The sequence below is a fragment of the Saccostrea cucullata genome, unplaced genomic scaffold, assembly GCF_032062105.1.
Source record: "Saccostrea cucullata isolate Sc308-1 unplaced genomic scaffold, CSIRO_AGI_Scuc_v1 ctg305, whole genome shotgun sequence".
NCBI classification, from domain to species: Eukaryota; Metazoa; Mollusca; class Bivalvia; order Ostreida; family Ostreidae; genus Saccostrea; species Saccostrea cuccullata.
Genome location: NW_026938238.1, coordinates 624,699 through 646,447, shown reverse-complemented (window position 1 = coordinate 646,447; position 21,749 = coordinate 624,699). Strand labels below are relative to the sequence as shown.

General features: G+C 36.9%; 1 protein-coding gene across 7 annotated transcripts in view; it reads left to right on the top strand.

The window, feature by feature from the left end:
• LOC134249697 (phosphatidylinositol 4-kinase alpha-like) overlaps nucleotides 1–21,516 on the top strand; it is a 41,023-nt gene extending 19,507 nt beyond the window's left edge. For 2 of the 7 annotated variants that reach the window (XM_062732042.1, XM_062732035.1), the window contains 30 exons: nucleotides 851–921; nucleotides 1,278–1,402; nucleotides 1,537–1,618; nucleotides 1,705–1,788; nucleotides 2,123–2,332; nucleotides 2,578–2,670; nucleotides 3,603–3,687; nucleotides 3,920–3,979; nucleotides 4,172–4,299; nucleotides 4,521–4,679; nucleotides 6,031–6,182; nucleotides 6,723–6,830; nucleotides 7,242–7,372; nucleotides 7,921–8,058; nucleotides 8,631–8,729; nucleotides 11,917–11,996; nucleotides 12,444–12,625; nucleotides 12,840–12,972; nucleotides 14,915–15,040; nucleotides 15,143–15,196; nucleotides 15,650–15,770; nucleotides 15,879–16,008; nucleotides 16,264–16,334; nucleotides 16,421–16,493; nucleotides 16,593–16,752; nucleotides 17,035–17,139; nucleotides 17,299–17,424; nucleotides 17,539–17,659; nucleotides 18,277–18,436; nucleotides 20,221–21,516. In XM_062732042.1, the coding sequence (XP_062588026.1) occupies nucleotides 851–921; nucleotides 1,278–1,402; nucleotides 1,537–1,618; nucleotides 1,705–1,788; nucleotides 2,123–2,332; nucleotides 2,578–2,670; nucleotides 3,603–3,687; nucleotides 3,920–3,979; nucleotides 4,172–4,299; nucleotides 4,521–4,679; nucleotides 6,031–6,182; nucleotides 6,723–6,830; nucleotides 7,242–7,372; nucleotides 7,921–8,058; nucleotides 8,631–8,729; nucleotides 11,917–11,996; nucleotides 12,444–12,625; nucleotides 12,840–12,972; nucleotides 14,915–15,040; nucleotides 15,143–15,196; nucleotides 15,650–15,770; nucleotides 15,879–16,008; nucleotides 16,264–16,334; nucleotides 16,421–16,493; nucleotides 16,593–16,752; nucleotides 17,035–17,139; nucleotides 17,299–17,424; nucleotides 17,539–17,659; nucleotides 18,277–18,436; nucleotides 20,221–20,446 (3,593 nt within the window). In that variant the 3' untranslated portion in view covers nucleotides 20,447–21,516. Of the gene's footprint in view, nucleotides 1–850; nucleotides 922–1,277; nucleotides 1,403–1,536; nucleotides 1,619–1,704; nucleotides 1,789–2,122; nucleotides 2,333–2,577; nucleotides 2,671–3,602; nucleotides 3,688–3,919; nucleotides 3,980–4,171; nucleotides 4,300–4,520; nucleotides 4,680–6,030; nucleotides 6,183–6,447; nucleotides 6,468–6,722; nucleotides 6,831–7,241; nucleotides 7,373–7,920; nucleotides 8,059–8,630; nucleotides 8,730–9,696; nucleotides 9,733–10,721; nucleotides 10,737–11,916; nucleotides 11,997–12,443; nucleotides 12,626–12,839; nucleotides 12,973–14,914; nucleotides 15,041–15,142; nucleotides 15,197–15,649; nucleotides 15,771–15,878; nucleotides 16,009–16,263; nucleotides 16,335–16,420; nucleotides 16,494–16,592; nucleotides 16,753–17,034; nucleotides 17,140–17,298; nucleotides 17,425–17,538; nucleotides 17,660–18,276; nucleotides 18,437–20,220 lie in introns of all 7 variants that reach the window. The other 5 variants (XM_062732037.1, XM_062732038.1, XM_062732040.1 and 2 more) reach the window with 5 other exon arrangements.
• The last annotated feature ends 233 nt before the right edge of the window (nucleotides 21,517–21,749 follow it).

Sequence of the window (21,749 nt, the reverse complement as noted above, 5' to 3'; positions counted from 1 at the left end):
TTAAACTTACAGAATCCAACACTTTTGGTGATGCATTTGGTCAATTGCTTACGTAATACAACTAATCTAAGTGTTTCAGCACTATAAATAGCACTTATGATTTTATTAAACATTGTCAAATTCATCAGTCTGTGGTTTACCCACACTAAATGAAATCTGCGAATCTTGAGCAATGCTGATGTGTGAGTTCTGAGGTTGAGGGAGCCGTCTTTGATTGAGTTCTAGCATGGAAAAACCTTCAGAAACCTGCACTTTGTACCGTGGAAGTACATTCCCTCATGAATTTGCAGTGAAATCAATGCCATCATAACTTAACTTAATCTTGGCGCCTTATTCTGTTTACTTGACGGCCATATTTGCGATTTTAACTTGGCCAAAAGTCTGGATCATCTTGATGTTTGTCGAACATTTTACTGATTTCTACAGTGCAGTCAAAATGCAGTCAGAAATTCCGGATTTTTTTTTTTTGGCAACGTACGAGCGCATCAGAGAAATTTTATTTTATTCATTTGAGGAAAAAAATGGGTAATGCACATTGTTGAATGAATTGCGGGCAGGCCTGAGAACCAAGCTATTATTTTTTTTAGGCCTAAATAGAAATAAATTTTATTTAAATGAGACGCAAGTATCTGCACTCACATGTAATTGCCAATAAGATGCCAGGCCTGGGGGCCATAAAACTTAGATGAGCTCACTTTTGATCTCAGTCTCACTTTTTCCAAAGGAATATATAGTGGAAAAGTAAGACTGAGATCAAAAGGGAGCTCGTCTAAGTTTTATGGCCCCCAGGCATGATGTGTATTAGCTCGGTATTCCTGTTAGATACAGTTGTAACTTTATATTTACACAGGAATGTGGCAGTGTGTGAGTGCTGTAGCAGACAAGGCTTTTGAAAAATATCTGGATGTCACAGACCAAAAAGTAATATATGTTATATATTTTATTTTTTTATGTGTGTTTGTAAATGCCTATGATTTCATTGACAGGCACATATGCTGCACATGAATGTATTGTTCCATTTAATGAGATAATTAAAAATTGTTTGGTATGTTTAGATATACATTAACTGCTAAAAACAGTTTGTAACATATTGGACAGCCAGGAATAATGTTGAAGCACTTTAAAAAATATTTATATCTAGATTATTCTTGTAAATGTTTGTGAGACATTTTTCATTACATGACTGTATCTTTTATTCAATTAATATTTGTTGAGACTGTATTAATTACAGGTATAACATTTACTCATTTAAAACTTCTGTAATTTTCTGTATTCAGCCAAGGACTGAAGCTCGTGATGCAGAGTTAGAGAGCCATGCCCAGTTTCTCCTGGTGTGTTTTAACCACATCCATAAACGGATCAGACGAGTGGCTGACCGATACCTCACCAACATGGTAGAAAGGTCAGTTGTAATAGCCGCCTTATATTACATCTCAGGTTTAAAGTTTCCAGAATATTCTCCTCTGTTTGAAAATGGTGTCATTACCTATTTGATTGGGGTAAACTTCAATAATGATTTTCTCCTGAATTATTCAGATTCCCACACATTTTGTGGAGTGGTGCAATGCTGAAAACTATGCTGGATTTGATACAACTGCTTTCCAGTTCTCTACAGATAGTAAGTTTTATTTCTCTGATTTTTTACAAGATCAACAATAGATTGGCTACTGACCTATACATTTACTGATGTTATTTCTTGTCCAGGACCCTAACCAGGAGGCTCCAGAGTTTGCAGTACCAGACACACCCTTCACCCTGAGGGTACAGGACAACATGGCGGACAGGGAGGTTAGTGGGGTTCTTAATAAAATATCAGCTACAAGTACATTATATGTTTACCATGTATTGTGTACATGTACATTGTATATGGATGTTTACCTTGCATTGTATTAGAATTGATTTCAGAGGTTTTCAACTTGTCTGCTCTTTATGGTAAAAAAATATTTCTCTAAAAGAGATACATGTTAAAGATAATACACATGTACTGAAATATATACCAGTAGTGCTTTATTCGGTCAAGGATTTTTATGCTCTTCAGTATTATTTACTGTAAATATTCTGTTGTACAGTTGTTCTGAATTATTGTCAGACCTAGCTTATATACACTGTTATCATTAAACAGAACACGGTGAAGGACTTTGCAGCCCGGAGCCAGCAGATCCTACAGGAGGCCATGAAGTGGGCCCCCAACACGACCCGGTCACACCTGATCGAGTACCTCCTGAAGATGGACAACACCACCCAGGGACTGTTCCAGCACAGCGGCTTGGCCCTGGCCACTCAGAGTGTTCTTAGCTTCGCAGGATACAACACCACATCTAAACCACTCGGGGTAAATACATCAGTACTTAAATCTGTCATTTCCATGGAAACTTCTTCTTCTCCTGGTTTGCAGAACCTTTGAAGATTAAAAAAATGGTATTTGTGGCTAATAGGGGCCAGTGCAAAGTTGCTTATCTGAGAAAGCAATTTTTGCAAGGAAAGGGTCTCACATACATATACATATGAATAAAAAGATTAACAAGTTTACAATATTCTACCTTACACATGTACATGTACCTACATGTGTACTTTTAGATGGCGACTTTAGACAGAAGACCTACGTGTGTGACAACTGATAGCTCCAGCTTCATGGTCAACTTCAGCCTGAGAAGCAGATACACAGGGGAGGTAAATCATGCTATGAAGGCTGTCTTATCCTCAGTATGTTATCAAAATTGTCTATAGTACATTTTGAAACGGTGATGTAAATTAAATTTCATTTTATTTCTGTAAATGAAAATGTAAAGCACTGCCAGATACCTGTAGGTATAGAAGTTATAACAGGGGACACTTTGATGTAATTTAACATTTATAACCTGTAGGGATGTCAAAATATTAATTTTCCTTAGTCGAACATTCGATTGCATTATTCGAACGATAGTCAACTATTTGGAGCATTTATTTTTTTTTAGCACAATGTTTTTGAAAGCAAATTAAAATAAATTGGAAAATTTAAATAATTGGAAATGGGGAATTGCAAAGTAAACACACACTATCCACACCTCCAATGAAATGTTAAATACTGTTAGTTCAACTAATGATTGCCCAAGCTACAATTATATCAAAATCTCTTTTATGTAAGATTATTGTTTTAATAATTATCGAACTTTAAAACTTTACGGCCATGCATATATTGTTTGTTCCTAAGCGTTTGAAATTCTTAGAGTTTAGAAATGTACATGTAATTGAAACAAGCCAATTAAATAATTTTCATAGTCCAGTAAGTGTTGCATAATTTACTACGTACAATAACAAAAAAGGCCGTGATTGAGCAATAATTATTGCGGTTTTTAATTACTGTATTTTCCATATGTACAATGTTGAAAATTATTAATTTGATTTATATACGGTGACTGTGTTTGAGCTCTTATTCTTCTGAGGATGTACACTATACAGCTGTATAGTTTGAATTTCAATTTTGAGATGAAAATTTCATTGTCACCCCTTTTCTTGCATTTATTTAATATTTGAATGTTGTTTCATTATTCGAGCATCAGTCCTTTCGACTGACAGTCGAATAGTCCACTATTTGTTGATATTCCTAATAACCTGACTTGTAGGTGTCTGGGATGAAGTCTCTTTGTTCTGATCAGGAGCTCTCTAGCTTACTGTATGAAAAACTGGAGTCGTCACTGAAGAGTAAAGGTAATGTTTAATATCACTAAATTTACTGGATTTCTAGGTATTAAAAAGTTGCAATTGTACTTTAAAATGGTCTTTTAAAAAAAATGTTGAATATTTTTCTATATATGTATTTTATAATTTTCAGTTAGAACTATTATTACCCCCCTGAAAAATGCATCTATATGCAAATATTACATGACATCTCTTGAATCATTACTCTTTTACATCAATCGTAATAAGTGTGTATTTTCAGAGGATGAGAAGATCATACCAGCCATGTTTAGAATCTGTGCCTTCCTTGTCAGCATACCAGGTGAGCCTGTTTTACAAAACATATAGTAATTACCAGGTAATTAGGATGAAAGTAGTTAATTATGAGCGACATCATTGAGGGAAACATTTTCAACTTTGATCACCAATAAAGTATACAGTATACGAGACTTGTAGGCAGGAATTTTATGGACAAATCAAGTTTAGAAGATATTTATGATTATCTCTTACATAGAAATAAACAAGCAGTTGTTACATGCTCTTTGCTGGGCACCGGTTCGCAACTTTTCCATTAAAACAATGGAGGCAGGTGTTGCATGCTGGGAATGGCTTCTTGCAGCGCGACCTGGTTCAAGTATTGAGGTAAATCAATATATATTCAAGACAGACAAAATTAGAGTGAAGAATGTTCAAATCTGCAGTAAGATGAATGTTTCATTTATAGAGGATAAGTGTACATGTGTTTGTACATCTTTGCTAGCCAAGATTTTGATTACAGATCAGACACTTGGCTAGTGAAGATGGTGTTAGTATCCTCTTGTACATATATGTTAAACACTCTAAGTGGACATTTACTGATACAGTTTCTGTGTGAGATGGCAGCCGCCTGGCAGTGTACTGTAGACAGTAAGATGGGGATATTTGAGGAGGACAAGAGAAGACCAGATCCCCTCGCCAAAGCAGAAAATGATGTTCTAGGTCCTGATCCTCCTTTTGGCAAACCTCATCACATTTGGACCAAGGTAAATAGCCATGATACAGGTAAACTTCGTTATCTCGACATCGAAGGGACAGTCGGAAAATGTCGAGATATCCGAGGTGTCCAGATATCAGAGTTGAGACTCGACGTCCTTAATTTTACTGCATAGTAAAACCGAACAGACGTGTAACTACAGGTACCTACATGTCTTCAATTAGACTGTAGCTCGTTTGTTTCAGCTATCCCTCTGTATTTATTAGAAAATCTAAGAAGTTATTCACAAATGTTATTTATGAAATGCTTTCTTTTTTATCGAAATCTCATTTCACTAAAAACCGTTTTCCATCCAGCATTCAATCCGCGTGCCATTATCTCTGTCAGAACAGGATACGAAATGCGCTTTATAAACTCCAAACCAGAACGGTACAAAGTCGACTTCCGAGATACAGAAAAAATTAATGCGTATATTTTTTAAATTATTTCATTTCACTTCTTTTTTATTTCAGAATTATTCATCATTAATTTTCATTTCATTTTCAAACCAAAATTTAATTGGAATTGGGCATTTAACAAACTTAATGATGTTACATATGCATCCATATTACGGCTGATGCAATGGTCGTGCATGTCGTAAGTTTGATTGATTCATGTTGAATGCATTTTTACCAAAATTTTTAAGTTAAACTGAATTCATTGTGTATATTGTTCATTGTTATTCAGTTATTATTTTTTTTTACAAAATGTTTAAGTTTTGTTAGATTTCGACACAAATAAACGGTTGTACATTTACGCAGAATTGAGAAGATTAACCAATGATAATTACCCAAGCTGAACATTAAACAATTAACGTATTAGAGATGCCGAAGGGGCTTGGGATTCCTCTACCAACAAATTTTGTTCAGAGCAATATGTAGTCAAAACATGGGTGTGAAAGGTGTGAATTTCTGATACATCGAGTTACACGGAGTCTCCGTGTGACGAGCGACCAGCTGACAAACAATTAGGTTAAGTAGAGTTGCACCGATGTCGACATATACCAGGTAAATTTTGCTCTTGGGACTGTGAAATACGTCGAGATAAGCGGGGTAGTCGACATTACCGAGGTCGATATATCAGAGTTTTTGCAAATCATTTATATAGTAAATAATGCCGGGACCGCGGACCGTGGCACATATCCCAGGTTGTCGACATATCCGATGTCGAGATACCGAAGTTTACCTGTATATGTCAGCATTGTCTGTGGTGTAAAATCTTAATTAGAAGGTATACTAAAATTCTTAGAAAAAATTGTACAACAGTTTGAATGACAGGTTTGTGCAGTGATAATTCTGTAAAACAAAATTTATAAGATAACAATACACAGTCTTTCATCTTTGACACACTTTTTATTGTAGTTTTTGGCAGAGCGGGTGGAGGTGGCCCGCTACAGCAGTGAGGATCAGGTCAGCATCCTCTCCGGTCTCCTCAGTAAGTCCCTGTCCATCAGTGTGGGGAGGAGACCCCCGCCCATGTCACGCCACCCAGAGGTCATAGGGCCCAGACTCAGGTAAGTTAAACAGGTGTAAGTCCCTGTCCATCAGTGTGGGGAGGAGACCCCCACCCATGTTCCACCACCCAGAGGTCATAGGACCCAAGCTCAGGTAAGTTAAACAGGTGTTAGTCCCTGTCCATCAGTGTGGGGAGGAGACCCCATCCATGTCTTACCACCCTGAGATCATTGGGCCCAGACTCAGGTAAGTTAAACAGGTGTTAGTCCCTGTCCATCAGTGTGGGGAGGAAACCCCCCCCCCCCCATGTCACAGCACCCAGAGGTCATCTGGTCCAGGCTCAGGTAAGTTAAACAGGTGTTATTTTGAAAAGTGTCCCAACACTCATTGGCTGTATTAACCAAACTCTGCCATCTCCAAGATATATCAAGGGTTAAATACTTTAAAAATAAGACTAGTGGGACTTTCAATTGACTTTGACATATGGATCATCCTGGTATTTGAGATGCTCCCTGGTACATGTATTAGTGTTAGATATACCAAAGTTCAGTTATATGATATATAATTTTATGTTTTTCTTTTTGTTTGTTTCCCCACAGACTCCTGAGTATGGGTCTACAGCTGTTACAGGGATCCTACCTCCCTAACAACACCAGTAAGAGTGTCCTCAGAGAAAGGATATACGCTGCAGCACTCGACTACTTTGCGTAAGTTACAAGTCAGAGACACATTGAGGCCTACAGATTTCAAATACATGTATTTAAACAAGTTGTTTTTGCTTTATAAAGAGCAGCAGTCTCAGATTTGAAATTTGATTGCTGAATTTTTTTTTCAAATTTCACTTGTTTATTTAACCAAGGTCCCCTAGGTGTATCCCACCCAGGTCTATCACATTTATTTTACCAAATGCCCTTAATGTACCCTTATCTGATTTATCATAGTACTTTATTTTACCAGAGGCCCCTTTATGTACCCCTCCCAGATTTATCATAGTGCTTTATTTTTCCAGAGGCCCCTTTATGTACCCCTCCCAGATTTATCATAGTGATTTATATTACCAGAGGTCCCTTGATGTGCCCCTCCCAGATTTATCATAGTGAATTATTTTATTTTACCAGTGGCCCCTTGATGTACCCCTCCCAGCGTGGGTCAGAACTGAGGGAGGACATCAACAATATGATCAAATTCTGGAGGCTGTTATTTACTGACAAAAAGTACATCACTGTAAGCAAAGCAGTGCCATTTGGAGGTAAGTACATATTCTTGTAGACAAAGATACAGGGACCTTAACTACCAGGGATAAAACTTTATACCAAGGCGAGTTTCATATGCATTTGCATGTGCAACTCTTTAGATAAAATATGATCATATAGGGATAATAGGTACATGTACATGTTAAATGTAGACAAACATTCATCTATAACGTTCCTTAGCTGTGAAATTTACAATAGAAACAAAAGTAACAGAGGTGGGGTTTATTTTGAACAATATTGTACAAGATTTTATTTCAATGATCATTTCAGATTTTTAGTCTTAGAGACTTAAAATGTCTCTATTTACATTCATCATGTTTTCTAGGGGGTTAATTTTCGTTGTTTTCGAGGTATAGAGAGACCATCAAATACATGACCACCACGAGATGTAAAATTTCAAATGCATTACTACTCAACACTTCTCAAACCATGAAATCAAATCCCCACAAATCAATATTTCTTTCTCAAAACTTGAAAATTCGACCTCACGAAAATGTGTGATTTTATAGTATTTTAATTTATACTTGACATTTGTATATTACAGCTGTTCCAGATGAGACACAGAGACAGGACTCCCTGGGGCTATCCCAGTCTGGGGGAATCCCCTCAGACCTCTTACAGGGGAAGTGGATCAATCTGACACTGAATTCTGGGATGTCTACCAACTCTAAGAGATCTGCCAGTAAGTTGCCAGGTGCCCCTTAGTTATTTCCCCTGCATAACAACCTTATTTTGTGATTTCAGGGTAGTATACATGTATATGTATGTTGTATTAATTAATGTAGAAAAATACATGTGTTAAAATTTCTTTTAAATAAACATTATTTATACTCCATACACAGAAAAATATTTTTGAAAGTTAATTATTTTATGCTCCAGGAATTAACAACAAGTGATTTTCTTGTTAACTATTGATGTGGTCATTCCAATTGAAATACACAATTATTTTGGAACACTTTAAAACACTATGATTCCAGTGAATCAGAAGCATGATTTTTAGATCTTTTAGTCCAGCATTTGATAAGTTTAGGTTTACCGTAGAACTTTTAGATTTATTAGATATTTCCAGTTTTAATATGACCAACTAGTGCCTATTTGATTTGGCCAATCAGTGACTGTTAAATTTGACCTATCAGTTCCTGTTTGATTTGACCAGTCAGTGCCTGTTTGATTTGACCAATCAGTGCCTGTTTGATTTGACCTATCAGTTCCTGTTTGATTTGACCAATCAGTGATGGTTTGAGTTTGTTGTAGTTTACCTAGATCCTGCTAGGCACAGGAACAGTTTTGTTATGGGCCTGTATGGTCCTATTGAGAAATCTCACCTGGGGTACAACACTCTCCAAGGGGAGGGCAAGTATATGTGTTTGGAGCCAATCTAACTTGAGCACAAAATGCTGACTTACATAAAATACGGATTTACTCATGGTTTAAAAAGATACATGTATATATTAACAAATTTATTAGCTTTCAATAGAATAGCACTAAGGATGTATGTCTTGTCAACATTCAGACTGTCTAATCCAAGCAAAGAGATTTATCGGTAATATGACCTTTTTTGGATTTAGAACTGTAGTTTCATTGAAAAATCTATGAAAAAGAACAAGGGGGGGAAATATTAAATAAAATTTATTTCACTTTTGCATGTGTTGTAAGATTGTCCATTTAACCTACAACAATTCTCTAAATGAAAATGGATAGCTCCTTTTGTGAACTAGCTTTCAGGGAGCCAACTATTCAGCCTAAATGTCTGTTTTGTTTTCAAAATCCTGTATGCACATAGATTTAGATAATAATGACAATGACATTGATAATTGGAATTGTTACTGAATAAATTGTAGGAGTCTCAATTTGATTTCATTAAGAATGACTTGAGAAGACTACATCCTCTAGTGTACTTAAAATTATGTGTATGTCTCAAGTTAGCTGTGGCACACATTGCAGAATGAAGAATGGTGTCCTCTTATCGGAGTTGTAATGTCCGATTGTCTGATACCAGATCTTTGTCATGATATGTCAGAAAAACTGTCTGACCTGACATCGCATGAGATTTAAACTCCGATGTTTTTATTTCAACTAACTTATTTTAGCTGATACCTGCTTGGAGTGTTATATTTATTTATTTTAGAAGTAGAACTCACAGTTTTAATTAGAATTGTTTAAGCCATTAGAATTGCTTTTTTATAATTTTCTAGAAATATTTTTTTCATCTGATCTGCATGTTTTGTCAATACGTTATACCGGTATGTGGAATTATACAGACTTAAGAAAACGGTATATTAATCGGTAATACAAACTGATATCCATCTCTGACTTGCAGGTCTTGTCAGTGTGTTTGGGGACACACTCGTGCGTCGTATGTTAAAGCACTGACATATATATCATTTTCTAGCAATCATTTATTCCTATGCCTTATATATGCAGCAATCATCAACTATCATTCTGTGTAAATCTATGAATTTTTATTAGATTTTTCTTATCATCGGAATTTTTAAACTCACCTGAGCGGAAAGTTATTGTTTTCACAAAATTCCCATTTTACATGTAATGAGAAAATTATTTCTTTCGTAATCATTATATGGTGTTTATAATTTTGAGAAAAATGCTTAGTAATAATTGATGAATTATTTTATTTTTATGAAGAAAGGTCTTGGTGTAAAATGATTGTTCAACTCGTTTTGTGTTTGTATAAATTGAAAACAATGATTTTGTTAAAATTTAATAATCTACAGTAATACCATAGAAAAGGGGAAAATTTCAAACTAATATGTCTAGTCTGTCATTTCACAAAATGCATGGGTTATTGTGGTAGATGTTGGCATCTATATGCATGCTGCATCATGTAGGTTGACAGTTTGACCCAGCTGCAGAATTGATGGATGTGCAATTCCGCCACATTTTATGTTTATACGGTAGTATTACTGGTTTATGTTCTATGTATGATACACAATTCATGCTTTCTTGCATGAATTCTACAAAGTTTTAAAAAGATAGAAATGAGTCAACTTGAATTAAAATATATTTTTTGGTCAACTCATTTGATATTTAGGAACACTTGCTTCCATATAGGTCTACATGTAATATGAAAATGACAATCAAATCAATTGAAATCAATACTTTGTAAAGAAAAAAAAATTTTGTCATTGTTTTTATGCCTTTTTCAAATGCTGGTAAGAATAATGACAATTTTTCTCATGTTCTCATAATTTTTTTCTATAACCTTAAATAACTTTTTTTGGTAAGTGAATTTCCTCTGCTCTGAATGGTGCAACAGAAAACAAACGATAAAAGTAAATGAAGTTCAGGTTATTTTTTTTTTTAATTTAACTTGACCTTTTTTTAAAGGTCAATCTCAGATTGGTAAGTCCATCTATGCATTTGGTCAATTCTTGGAATATCCTGATTCTATCATCTGAAAGCTAAATTATTGTCTTTTTAAAAGCCTTGGTTCCTCTACTGCATTTTTTTCTTAGCCCTGATGTCTTTTAGAAAGCTTTTTTTTTTTAATTGATTTTTTATATTGCATGAGAAAGAGTGATATACTGCTGCTACTACTGTTTTCTAGAGAGTCTGGTATGATGAAAAAAGAGACTTGCATAATAAAGAAAAGTCCATGCTGCAAATTTAAAACGAATACTGTATACAGGGAAATTTTCGCCCCATTTTATTTTTGCCCTTTTCGTCCTTGTCACAAGTGGGCAAATTTAAAATGGGGCGAATTCAAAGAAAACAGTATCAATTCTTAAACAGAACTGGGACTGGGCGAATTTAAAATGGGGCAAATTTTTAAGCAAGTGTAAAAGGGCCAAAATAACACAGGGCAAAAATAACACTGTATACGGTAAACGTGTGCATATAATGGCCATAGTGTTATTTGGCAACTAAATGAAAAATATTTATGACCAGTTATTAAAATTAAAATTAGTATAATTATTATATTATTATTTCATTTGAGACTTTATTAATGTGGCAAATTGTTTAGATAAGCCTCATAAGATTGTGAATTAGATGCTGTGAATCAAGTACATTACGACTGGTTCTTTATCGTCATTACACTTTGTATGCATGTCTCATGTGATTTTTTTTTTTTTGTCTAAAATGTTTTGGAATGTTAAAAGAATTTCATGGAAAAGTAAATCTTGACAGAGTTCATTATCATGTGAATGGTTGTGTTTCATATTTATCTTTCCTCAATGCTTGAACATCATTAGAGTAGTTACTACTAAGCTTGTTTGAATATAACAATCTGTATATGAATATTTGTTTTATAAACTCTGATGTGATATTACTTGGGATAAGAACCAGTTTTTTAAATGATTATAATAACAAAACTAGGTTATATAGTAAAAAAAATCCTAAAAATATTGATCGATTATTACAATAAAACCCAGTTTCTTTGTTCTTGTCTTTATTAAACTAGAGGAACGAAACTGCAATTTATGATTTTTGTACCAATGGTCTTAATACCCTATGAAATATAAACTGTAAAGTTGACTGTAAAGTCCACACACATGTTTAAGCTTATTCTGTCTGTTGTCAGGTGCCAAGAAGAGTCCAGGACAGGCTGCTAGTTATATCAAGGAGTATGCTAGAAAGAGGAACCTTATTCTCCTACTCTTAGTAAGTCACAGTGCTAAAAAATACCATGTAAAATTATCAAACTCATGTCACAACACTTGTATAAGGAAGTAGTAAGATACTGCACATGTCAATACTATATATACCTGACAATTTTACACATTTCACAGTATTACACCCTCACAGAACTCCTGACGAGTCACACGGAACTACACGTGTAAGTTGTACATAGATATTGGAAGTGACATGTCGCAGTTCTTCATTAATGACTCAAACCATCACTTGTGTCTCAATACTACACTCGTGTCATAGTACTACACCTAGCATGTTAAGAAATGTTACACTCATTTCAAAATAAACAGCACACATGTTGGAATACTACACTTGTGCCACAATACAACACAATACTTCACACTGTAAGGAAGTACATGTATTGAGATATGTATAAGTACTTGAACTGTATAAAGAGTAGTGCTGTATTTGTCACAGGCCAATCTGATTGATGCCTTCAGTACCTGGAACAACCCTTTAGAGCTGGCCGAGAACAAGATAAAGGACGAAGATAAGGTGGCTCTGTGGAGGACCAATCCTATCTCCGAGAGACAATGGAGGGAGTACGCTCGCATTGCCTGGGACATCTCACCTGTGTTAGCCGTCTACTTACCTCACAGGTCACACCCTCACCTGTATTATTTAATTTTGAGCTACAATTTTTCTCTAGTATGGGATATACCATTGGCTGAAATTTGCCCTGTAGTTTTGAAAAAAAGGTTAAAAAGATGATAGATGCATGCCAGTACTCTTTGATCAGAAAAACTTGATTGAACATTTGGCTGAGTCGGGTTCTGAAACTTAACTAACTTTTTGACCACTACTGATTGACAGGCTGAAGACGTCTGAGACCCTGAGGAGGGAGGTGATGAGGCTGGTCAGACTGAACCCTGGGGCCGTCAGACACATCCCAGAGGCCATCCACTTCCTGGTGTCAGCTCAGAGTGTAGAGGCCGACTCACCAGAGGTAATCAGAATAGTGTCAGCTCAGAGTGTAGAGGCCAACTCACTAGAGGTAATCAGAATAGTGTCAGCTCAGAGTGTAGAGGTTGACTCACCGGAGGTAATCAGAATAGTGTCAGCTCAGAGTGTAGAGGTTGACTCACCAGAGGTAATCAGAATAGTGTCAGCTCAGAGTGTAGAGGCTGACTCACCAGAGGTAATCAGAATAGTGTCAGCTCAGAGTGTAGAGGCCGACTCACCAGAGGTAATCAGAATAGTGTCAGCTCAGAGTGTAGAGGCCGACTCACCAGAGGTAATCAGAGAAGTGTCAGCTCAGAGTGTAGAGGCCGACTCACTAGAGGTAATCAGAGTAGTGTCAGCTCAGAGTGTAGAGGCCGACTCACCAGAGGTAATCAGAGAAGTGTCAGCTCAGAGTGTAGAGGCCGACTCACCAGAGGTAATCAGAATAGTGTCAGCTCAGAGTGTAGAGGCCGACTCACCAGAGGTAATCAGAATAGTGTCAGCTCAGAGTGTAGAGGCCGACTCACCAGAGGTAATCAGAATAGTGACAGCTAAGAGTGTAGAGGCCGACTCACCAGAGGTAATCAGAATAGTGACAGCTAAGAGTGTAGAGGCCGACTCACCAGAGGTAATCAGAATAGTGTCAGCTCAGAGTGTAGAGGCTGACTCACTAGAGGTAATCAGAATAGTGTCAGCTCAGAGTGTTGAGGCTGACTCACTAGAGGTAATCAGAATAGTGTCAGCTCAGAGTGTTGAGGCTGACTCACTAGAGGTAATCAGAATAGTGACAGCTAAGAGTGTAGAGGCCGACTCACTAGAGGTAATCAGAATAGTGTCAGCTCAGAGTGTTGAGGCTGACTCACTAGAGGTAATCAGAATAGTGACAGCTAAGAGTGTAGAGGCCGACTCACTAGAGGTAATCAGAGTAGTGTCAGCTCAGAGTGTAGAGGCCGACTCACCAGAGGTAATCAGAATAGTGTCAGCTCAGAGTGTAGAGGCCGACTCACCAGAGGTAATCAGAATAGTGTCAGCTCAGAGTGTAGAGGTTGACTCACCAGAGGTAATCAGAATAGTGTCAGCTCAGAGTGTAGAGGCCGACTCACCAGAGGTAATCAGAATAGTGTCAGCTCTGAGTGTTGAGGCTGACTCACTAGAGGTAATCAGAATAGTGACAGCTAAGAGTGTAGAGGCCGACTCACCAGAGGTAATCAGAATAGTGACAGCTAAGAGTGTAGAGGCCGACTCACCAGAGGTAATCAGAATAGTGTCAGCTCAGAGTGTAGAGGCCGACTCACCAGAGGTAATCAGAATAGTGTCAGCTCAGAGTGTTGAGGCTGACTCACTAGAGGTAATCAGAATAGTGACAGCTCAGAGTGTTGAGGCTGACTCACTAGAGGTAATCAGAATAGTGTCAGCTCAGAGTGTAGAGGCCGACTCACCAGAGGTAATCAGAATAGTGTCAGCTCAGAGTGTTGAGGCTGACTCACTAGAGGTAATCAGAATAGTGACAGCTAAGAGTGTAGAGGCCGACTCACCAGAGGTAATCAGAATAGTGTCAGCTCAGAGTGTAGAGGCCGACTCACTAGAGGTAATCAGAATAGTGACAGCTAAGAGTGTAGAGGCAGACTCACTAGAGGTAAAATAATCAGAAGACAAGATAACCCACCCTCATTTCATGCTGCAAACCAAATATTTTTTTAGTATAAAGTGTCTATGTTTTTCTTCCAGTGTGACAGTAATATACCTGGTAGTTAGTAAAGTCACTTTTAGTAGGAGCTGTGTTTGGAGCATTTGGTAAATGGTAAAATAAAATATTTCATAGGTACAAAGTAGAGATTCCTGGACCAATTTTTTATTGTTCTCTTTTGTAGCTGAGTGATGCTTTAGCGTGGTGTCAGATGGTTTTGTTTTATTCTGTTAATTACTTACACCCTTGTCTTTTGTAGCTGAGTCATGTGTTGACGTGGAGCCAGGTGGCCCCTGGTGTGGCGCTGTCCTACTTCTCCAGACAGTACCCCCCGCACCCCCTCACAGCCCAGTTCGCTGTCCGAGTTCTCAGGTCACACCCACCAGTAAGTACCTGTTACTTAAACAAAGATTCAAACCTGATGGATATTTTTAGATAAAGTACTGCTTTCTCTGGATTTTCTGTGACACTGTTTAATTTTTCCCAGGAGGCTCTCCTTTTCTACATCCCACAGATTGTACAGGCTTTAAGATATGACACAGTAAGTAACCAACAAACAGACTTATACAAATTATAAAATGCAACACATCAGGTACAAATAATTTTCTTAGGAATAATGATTTTTAGATTTTGAATAAATGGTTATACTTACGGATAAAAAATGTAATGGATTTGGTAGAGTGGACTGAGGCATATTGGCCTGCAAAGCTCGGTGGCCAGATTGGCTATGTGGCTGATTTACTTTGTTTTCTATAGTAAATGGGCTGCAAGGCTTATGTATTCATATAGTTAAACTTATGAGGATTGTATATGTGGCTAATATACATGTATTTATGCAATGTTTTAATGGTGTATGTGACTGATGTATTATATAACATTGTAGATGGGTTATGTGGCTGATGTATTATATAACATTGTAGATGGGCTATGTGGCTGATGTATTATATAACATTGTAGATGGGCTATGTGGCTGATGTATTATTTAACATTGTAGATGGGCTATGTGGCTGATTTCGTGATGTGGGCAGCTAAGACGTCCTCCCTCTTAGCTCATCAGTTACTGTGGAACATGCAGACTAATGTATACAGGGATGAGGAGGGAACCATCAAAGATGGTGAGAATCTGTGTTTTGTAAAATATAATACTTATTATATTCTAAAATGACTCTGGTATTGTGATCAAGCTTCTGGGTCAATAAATCTATACAATGATATCTCTACAGAAGAAATTGGAGAAGAAATGGAGCTACTGATGAAAAAGATGAAAGAATCCTTTTCTGGTCCAGCCAGGAAATTTTATGAGAGAGAATTTGATTTCTTTGGAAAAATCACTGCCATATCAGGCATCATTAAGTAGGTCATACACATAAATTGTTGGGCAACTACAGCTAGTAAATATTACATGATTGTGCTTAAATTATAGTTTGACATTTTCCATACTTTATTTTATAGATGTATGATACATAAATCCCACAATATTTGCTATAGAATTCTTTCAAATTTATAGTTTCATGACATTGTGTATCAGTGTACAATTCCATGTTACATGTTTTTAAGTTGCTGCAAGTCTTGTTTATCAGTCTAATTTTTCCAATATATATGCTGTAGACCCTATCCCAAAGGAGATGAGAGGAGGAATGCTTGTTTACGAGAACTGAGAAAGATTGAATTACAGAAGGGTAAGAACATTATCAAGTTAAAGATGACTGGTTTTATCTTTCTGTATGGTCACAACTCATCCTTATAATTATTTTTTATATTGTAGGGTGTTACCTACCATCAAACCCAGAGGCAATAGTTACAGAGATTGACAAGAACTCCGGCATACCATTACAGAGGTACCAGCTTCTATATGTACTTGTGATTTTCTGTTCTTAACTTTCTGTAAATAAACAGGCTTTTCATCATGTGTTATGAAACACTTGTAATTGTTTTAGTGCGGCTAAGGCTCCCTTTTTGGCCCGCTTTCGTGTTAAGCGCTGTGGAGTTCATGACCTTGAGATGCTGGGGATGAGTGACGAGGATAACCCGGCCATTAGTACATCACTGGAATACTGGCAGGCAGCCATCTTCAAAGTCGGAGACGACGTTAGACAGGTAAACCTAACACAAAATTCTCATATATATAATTATATAAGTTCTGTGATCATGACAAGGAGCACATTGCGGGTGTGACTGGGCAGCAGGGGATGCTTACTCCTCCATGGCACCTGATCCCACCTCTGATGTTTTGGAGGTCCGTGTTCGCTCTGCTCCGGTTTTGTATTGTTTTATGGACTTCTGATCTTAAAATGTTTGTTATCTCCATATGTTTCATTATAGAGTTTATATGATGGAATAGAAAACAGGTATACTAAATGATTCCTTTATCTGTTTCAGGACATGTTAGCCCTTCAGGTGATTTCTCTGTGTAAGAATATATTTGAACAAACTGGGTTGGAGTTATACCTGGTGCCATACAGAGTTGTTGCCACTGGACCAGGGGTACGTTATTACTGTAACAAGGAAAAGTCAAAAATTTAAATTTATTCTGAACATGTTATGCAGGAATTCTTACATCATCCTTGTTGCGAGTTTACTGGATATCGATACTTACATGTTTCATTGAGATTTGAGCTTTGTTCAGTGTTACTTACTTTGTAGTGTGGTGTTATTGAATGTGTTCCCAATAGTAAATCCAGGGATGAAATTGGCAAGAAGACAGACATTACGTTGTATGACTACTTCCAGAAAACGTTCGGAGATGAGGATACCCCAGAATTCCAAGCTGTGAGTTTTGTAACCTACATGTACATGGATGTTCACAAATTCTTAAATGAGATTTCAAAATCTTGGCATCATAACGTATTACAGAAATTGAACCAAGACTGACTTCCTTTTCAGGCTCGTCGTAACTTTGTGGTCAGCATGGCAGCCTACAGTTTGGTGACGTTCCTTCTACAGATAAAGGACCGTCATAATGGAAACCTAATGATAAACAATACAGGCCATCTCATACATATAGGTAAAAATTAAATCTTTAAAGGACAGACACAGGAACAATCTAATGATTAACAATACAGGCCATCTCGTACATATAGGAGAACACTTCTGTTTTTATGCCCCCCCCCCATTGCTTTGCGGCTGTCCGTTGGTCTGTCTGTCCGTTGGTCCACCATCAGTGTCCGTTCATTTTCTTCGCAAAGGTTAAACATATTTAAATGAAATTTGGTATATATGTTTTAAGAATATCTAGGTCAAGTTCTGTTTTGGGTACAATCGGGCCAAAGTTATGCCCCTTAGACTTAAAAAAATTCCAATAATTTGCAGTTTCTGTTCATTTTCTTCACAGAGGTTGCACACACTGAAATGAAATTTGGTATACAGATTTATCATAAGAATATGTAGGTCAAGTTCGGTTTTGTGTGCGATCTGGCCATTTTGGACAGAGTTATGCCCCTTCAACTTAAAAATTGCAATTGTTTGGGGGAGGGGGGCATAAGTGTTTTACATACATCTTTTGTTGGTTTTCAGATTTTGGCTTAATGATTTAGAGTCTTTGTTTCTCTTTCAGATTTTGGCTTTATCTTTGATATTCTGTTTTGCAGATATTTGCCCTATATTTTAAGTTTCTGTTTTCAGATTTTGGCTTTATGTTTGAGAGTTCCCCTGGAGGTAATCTTGGCTGGGAGCCTCACTTTAAGTTGACAGATGAGATGGTAAACATCATGGGAGGAACAATGGAAGCTGCTCCGTTCCAGTGGTTCATGGAGCTCTGTGTCCAGGGTTACCTAGCTGTCAGGTAAACAATACAACTAATAGCAACTGCTCTGTGTGGGGGGCAGAATATCAATTAGAATTTGTCTTTTTAGCTCACCTGAGCCGAAGGCTCAAGTGAGCTTTTCTGATCACATTTTGTCCGTGTTGTGCTAGAATCATTTGACCGTCCGTTAAGCTGTCCGTCCGTCTGTCCGTCTGTCTGTCCGTCTGTAAACTTTTCACATTTTCGACTTCTTCTCAAGAACCACTGGGCCAATTTTGACCAAAGTTGGTACAAAGCATCCTTGGGTAAAGGGGAATTTAAATTGCTAAAATGAAGGGACATATTCCCTTGCAAGGGGAGATAATCAAGAAAAGACAAAAATAGGGTGGGGTCATTAAAAAATCTTCTTCTCAAGAACCACTGGGCCAGTAAAGCTGAAACTTATGTGGAAGCATCCTGGGGAAGTGTAGATTCTAAATTGTTCAAATCATGACCCCCGGGGGTAGGGCGGGGCCACAATGGGGAATCAAAGTTTTATATAGAAATATATAGGAAAAATCTTTGAAAATCTTCTTCTCAAGAACCTCTGGGCCAGTAAAGCTGAAACTTATATGGAAGCATCCTGGTATAGTGTAGATTCTAAATTGTTCAAATCATGACCCCCGGGGGAAGGGCGGGGCCACAATGGGGAATCAAAGTTTTACATAGAAATATATAGGAAAAATCTTTGAAAATCTTCTTCTCAAGAACCAATGGGCCAGAAAAGCTGAAACTTATGTGGAAGCATCCTGGTATAATGTAGATTCTAAATTGTTCAAATAATGACCCCCGGGGGATGGGTGGGGCCACAATGGGGAATCAAAGTTTTACATAGAAATATATAGGAAAAATCTTTGAAAACCTTCTTCTCAAGAACCACTGGGCCAGAAAAGCTGAAACTTATGTGGAAGCATCCTGGTATAGTGTAGATTCTAAATTGTTCAAATCATGACCCCCAGGGGAAGGGCGGGGCCACAATGGGGTATCAAAGTTTTACATAGAAATATATAGGAAAAATCTTTGAAAATCTTCTTCTCAAGAACCACTGGGCCAGAAAAGCTGAAACTTATGTGGAAGCATCCTGGTATAATGTAGATTCTAAATTGTTCAAATAATGACACCCGGGGGAAGGGCGGGGCCACAATGGGGAATCAAAGTTTTATATAGAAATATATAGGAAAAATCTTTGAAAATTTTTTTCTCAAGAACCACTGGGCCAGAAAAAGTGAAGCTTATGTGGAAGCATTCTGGGGTAGTGTAAATTCTAAATTGTAGGAATCATGACCCCCGGGGGAAGGGCGGGGCCATTATAGGGAATCAAAGTTTTACATAGAAATATATAGGAAAAATCTTTGAAAATCTTCTTCTCAGGAACCACTGGGCCAAAAAAGCTGAAACATATGTGCCCATGGAAGGATCATGGGGTATAGTGTAGATTTCAAAATGTCTAAATTATGATCAGTGGGGTAGGGTGGGGATGCATTATGTATAACAAGGGTGAAATCTGGTAAAGAACAGAATGGTCAAAGCTTCTCAGGTGAGCGATGTGGCCCATGGGCCTCTTGTTTGTTTCAAGCAGCTGAAGCAACTGTGGGCCTAAAACAAATTGTTTCTTGGATACAGATTATGTTGTGTACTAGAATCATTTGACACACTGAGATCAGTTTGATATTAAGCCACTCCATGTTAAATCTTTAATCCTTCCATGTAGGTTTGAAATAAAGCAGAGTCAGACACAATATTATGATAAAATAATGTTTCTAATCTTTGTTACCTGTCTACAGACCCTATCAGGAGACGATCATTACCCTGGTGTCTCTGATGCTGGACACAGGACTGCCATGTTTCAGAGGACAGACCATCAAACAACTGAGGGACAGATTCCAGCCAATGGCCTCAGAGCGCGAGGCGGCAGAGTTCATGAAGAGGATCATCAAAGAGTGCTTCCTGAGCTGGAGGGCAAAGTCTTACGACTGGATACAGTTCTACCAACAAAACATCCCCTACTGACAATATCCTCACAAACCAAAGAGAGTGTGTCATTTACAGATCTCAGTCTTATGTTATTTGAGGAACTTGGTCTTAGATGGAGAAATGTTGTTATCTCGACATTTGGACAAATTTTTTGGTGTCCTTGTCATCACTGAGGATAATAAAGTTGAAGTCGTATAGAACATTCCAGGAAGTAATTGATATTTTCTAGAATAAAATCCCCTGAATGGGGTTTCCCCTACAGTCAATTTTAGGTTTATGTTGATATTATATGTACAAGATGAGATGGTGAAATATCAGCATCAACATCTTAACAGTCAAACATTATTTTATTCAGACTCTTAATAAGAAATTTTGAAGTGCTTTCTTATATTAAGTATTTTACAATGTTTATGTATTGTCGCAATACACTGTACAACCTTTAAAACCTATCAGCTTTGCATTTACAACATCAAAATTTCAAATTTCATTTTAGTTTTTACAGTTTTTATTTTAAAAGCTTTAAAATGCCTTTGGACTTATTGTTTTAATTGTTATTTTAAATATATATAGAAATGTTACTTGATGGGCCAAATTTTCTGTTCCTTTGATCTATCATAAGATTTTTGTTGATATTCCAATACGTAGTGTATGTAAAATGTTAAGCACCAAAGAAAATTCAAATACAGTGTAGTGTTGGTCACTAAATCTTTGGAACACCTTATTATCTGAGATTGTTGTTCGGTGTTTATGAGAAAAACAAAATTTTCCACTTAAGTTATTGCTGTATATGATCTTTAATAATAGAATTAATGTGAGAATGAAAATTTTCCCCAGCAGACTGTCACAAATAATTATGGGAAAATAAAGTTCTTACACTTAAAAGCAACTTACCATATTGTAAATCATAGACATATGCACAAATTACAGATTACAAGTTAATCAACAAGTAAGTCATATACAAAAAGTTGCTGTTTAATGCATTATTTGTCTTGTTCTTGTGCATAATAATAATTTTTGAAAAATTGTATGAACAAATTTTGTCTGTGATATTTGTTGTGCAATATTGCTTTCCTACATGTATAAATAAAAAGAAAAGTTTTCTGCTATTATTTGTTTTTTCAGTGCTTGTTGAATTGTAAAGGCACAAAGATGATTTGATTACTGTCACTGTAATTTTTGGAGGGAAATTTTGAGAGAGAGAGAGAGAGCTTGGTGAATATCCTTGCCTTTAGGGATAAAATTTACAAAAAATTGCACAATTGAAACATCAATATTATTCATGTACCAATATATTACTGTATATCTTACGATTGTTTACTTAAGTTGTGACACTTAGGGG